The 2726-nt window shown below is 52.3% G+C and overlaps 1 protein-coding gene across 1 annotated transcript; it reads right to left on the minus strand.

Annotated features, from left to right (window-relative positions):
* Positions 1-310: 310 nt before the first annotated feature.
* Positions 311-2519, minus strand: EMH_0058480 (uncharacterized protein; the record flags this gene model as incomplete). Its single annotated transcript, XM_013497581.1, is given in 4 exon segments — positions 311-901; positions 1051-1055; positions 1059-1567; positions 1639-2519. Coding segments are annotated over 4 exon segments (1986 nt in total).
* Between the last annotated feature and the right edge of the window lie 207 nt (positions 2520-2726).

Below are 2726 nucleotides of genomic sequence, written 5' to 3' on the forward strand. Positions count from 1 at the left end.
GATTTGAGCTCCATCATTGCAGAGCGCCAATGCACTGGCGCCTTCAAATCTCTTTACCCCATGACCGCTGTTGAATGAAAAAGCATCCCATTATGGGTTGTCTCCGCGGTTTGTCGTTGTGCATTTTGATCTGCTTCGCACGGTTTGCAGGATGCAAAAGGACAGGGTCCCACGGCCATATAGCAGCACAGGCAATCGAACGATACCTGGGCACGAAAAGCATATGCCTTGTGGTTGCTCTACGGTATAAGCGCTACGGCTTGCTTCAGCTGTTGCTGCTGCACAAACGAAGCANTGCCTTGTGGTTGCTCTACGGTATAAGCGCTACGGCTTGCTTCAGCTGTTGCTGCTGCACAAACGAAGCAATCCCTACGGCTGCATTCTTCATAGTGGATGCTGACAAAGCCACATCTCTTGCACTCCAGTGGGTCCGCGCCAAGTTTTTCGCTGTTTCCACATCTCTCTCGAGAGCTTCAACGTGAAGCCTGTGAGGCTCTGAGAGTTCCACCACCCATTGTCGTTGCTCATGTGTCGGTGTCTCTGTCAGTCCTGCTCGTGCTGCTCCCACCTGTGCCAGGTTAACGCTCATCCGCAAGTCGCACTCCAGCGACTCTAGTAGCTGTGCGTGCAGCCACAAGACCTCGGCGCTCCCAACGAGACTCTCTGCAGTCGCGGCTGCTCTTCTCGCTGCGGCCATCAAATCCCGTCCGGGCGCTCCCGCTTCGCTGCCTAGTGAAATCGCGGTAGCTGCAATGCCAGCTTGCTGACAAGCCGACTTTGCGTTGTTTTCGGTCTGCCACAGCGATCCCGTCAGCAAGTTCAGCATCCCTTGGTTAAGAAGCTTTTTGCTCGGCGGTCTATCCTGCCCCTGCTCCTCCCCCACCATCGGAGAAAACCAGTCCTGGGGCAACCGAAGCTGTAGCTCCCTACCGATGTCTGACACTTTCCTGGTGGCCTCTGCCGCTTCCTGGCTGGCCCTTGAAGCTATGGCCTTGTAAGCATCTTCCACTTTCTTATTCTGTGTCGCGGCTTCGGGAAAAACATTCATACGAGCGAANTGGCCTTGTAAGCATCTTCCACTTTCTTATTCTGTGTCGCGGCTTCGGGAAAAACATTCATACGAGCGAAGGCCACATCCAGCAGCACTTTTAGCTCCTTTCCCAGATCTTCCGTCTGCACTCTAGCTGCTTCTGCCAGCTCGATATCCCTTTCCTTTTGCAGCTCTTCGATATCGCCATGGTAGTGACTTAGCAGCTGCTCTCCTCTCTTCAACAGAAGCTCGACCGTTTCTAGTTCCTTCTTGTTCACGGTGCCCTCTTTGGTAGGAGATTCGTGCCGCTCTCTCTCTTCTCTGCACATGGCTCGCCTCTCCTCCATAAGATCTCGACATTCTCTGTACCGGTTCATCTGGTTTCGCACGAGCTGAGAAAGGGTCACTGCCACTGCACTGGATGCTACTTCTTGAGCAGATTGCCGACCCACTGTTGCTGCCTCATGTACTGCCTTGACGAAATTCAAGTGTGCTGCAATGGCATCCAGGAGCACTCCATCCTCCACTTTTTCCAACCTTGGCAGGTNACGAAATTCAAGTGTGCTGCAATGGCATCCAGGAGCACTCCATCCTCCACTTTTTCCAACCTTGGCAGGTTCTCCAGAACCGTCGCCGTCTCCTCCAGCTTCCAGGCAAACGCCCTGCAGGAGAGTTTAAGACTATTCATGTGGTTCTCTATAGCCTCTACAACAGGCGAACCCAAATAGGATTCCATGATCTTTAGTTCCTGGACAGAAAACTCACGCGCCGGCTGAATATCCAGTGCCTCACGCGCCAGAGTGAGGCCATGTTGCCTGGATGCTTCATACAAATGAGACAATGCTGAGAAGCCCCTGTGCAGAGCCTTCTCCATCACATTATCAGGCGACTTCCACGGGCTCGAAGAATCTTCCAACAGTTTTTTCACACGTTTAGCCCTCTCTAAACTCTCCCTAAAATCATGCAAAGCGAGGTGAGATTCATGATTCTGTGTAGTCTCGGCTAGCTGGACAGCCACTGCTTGCAGTTGCAGCAGCTCATCCAGTTGATGCAGTAACTTTCCTCTAGAGCCTCTCTGCCTGTTCTCACGCCCTTGCTTTGGCTGCAAATGTACCCGCTGCTTCTTCTGAGGGTGTAATTCTTGTTTTTGAGAACCATCAGATGCCCTGAGGGATTGGAATACGAACAACCCTAAAGAAAACCAGATGACCAATGCGGTGACGCTGACGGCCGTTGAAGAACCGCGCAGTTGCTCTTGGACATTCTGTGAGCGACGCGATATCGAAACTGCGTTTTTTTGGTCAGCTTCAGTTGACAGCCCCTCGTCTATGCTGTGGGCCGCTGTTGAAAGGTTTGTACTCAGGGAGGCGGGCCCCGCAAGAACGGACTCAGTGTCGCTCAAGTGGGCTTCTGTAAGAGCGGAAATCGGATGATTCGACAATAACGGATCGTATAAGAGAGAGTCGCTTGCTGCAGACTCCGTGCTCATGCTCCTCCACGGGCTCCCCGCCATAACACTTTCACAAAAAAGAGCGGTTGTGCCCAGACACCATGCAATGATTGCGGCGGAAACACACACCATTATCAGGGCAGTTTGCAACGTCTAAGCCCTAAAAATGTTTATAGCAACATCACTAAAACTCACGGGGAAATTAAGGCAAAAAAATCGCCTGCGAAGCATCCCCCCACCACATTC

The sequence above is a fragment of the Eimeria mitis genome, genomic scaffold, assembly GCF_000499745.2.
Source record: "Eimeria mitis Houghton genomic scaffold, Emh_scaff2771, whole genome shotgun sequence".
In the NCBI taxonomy this organism is placed as follows: Eukaryota; Apicomplexa; class Conoidasida; order Eucoccidiorida; family Eimeriidae; genus Eimeria; species Eimeria mitis.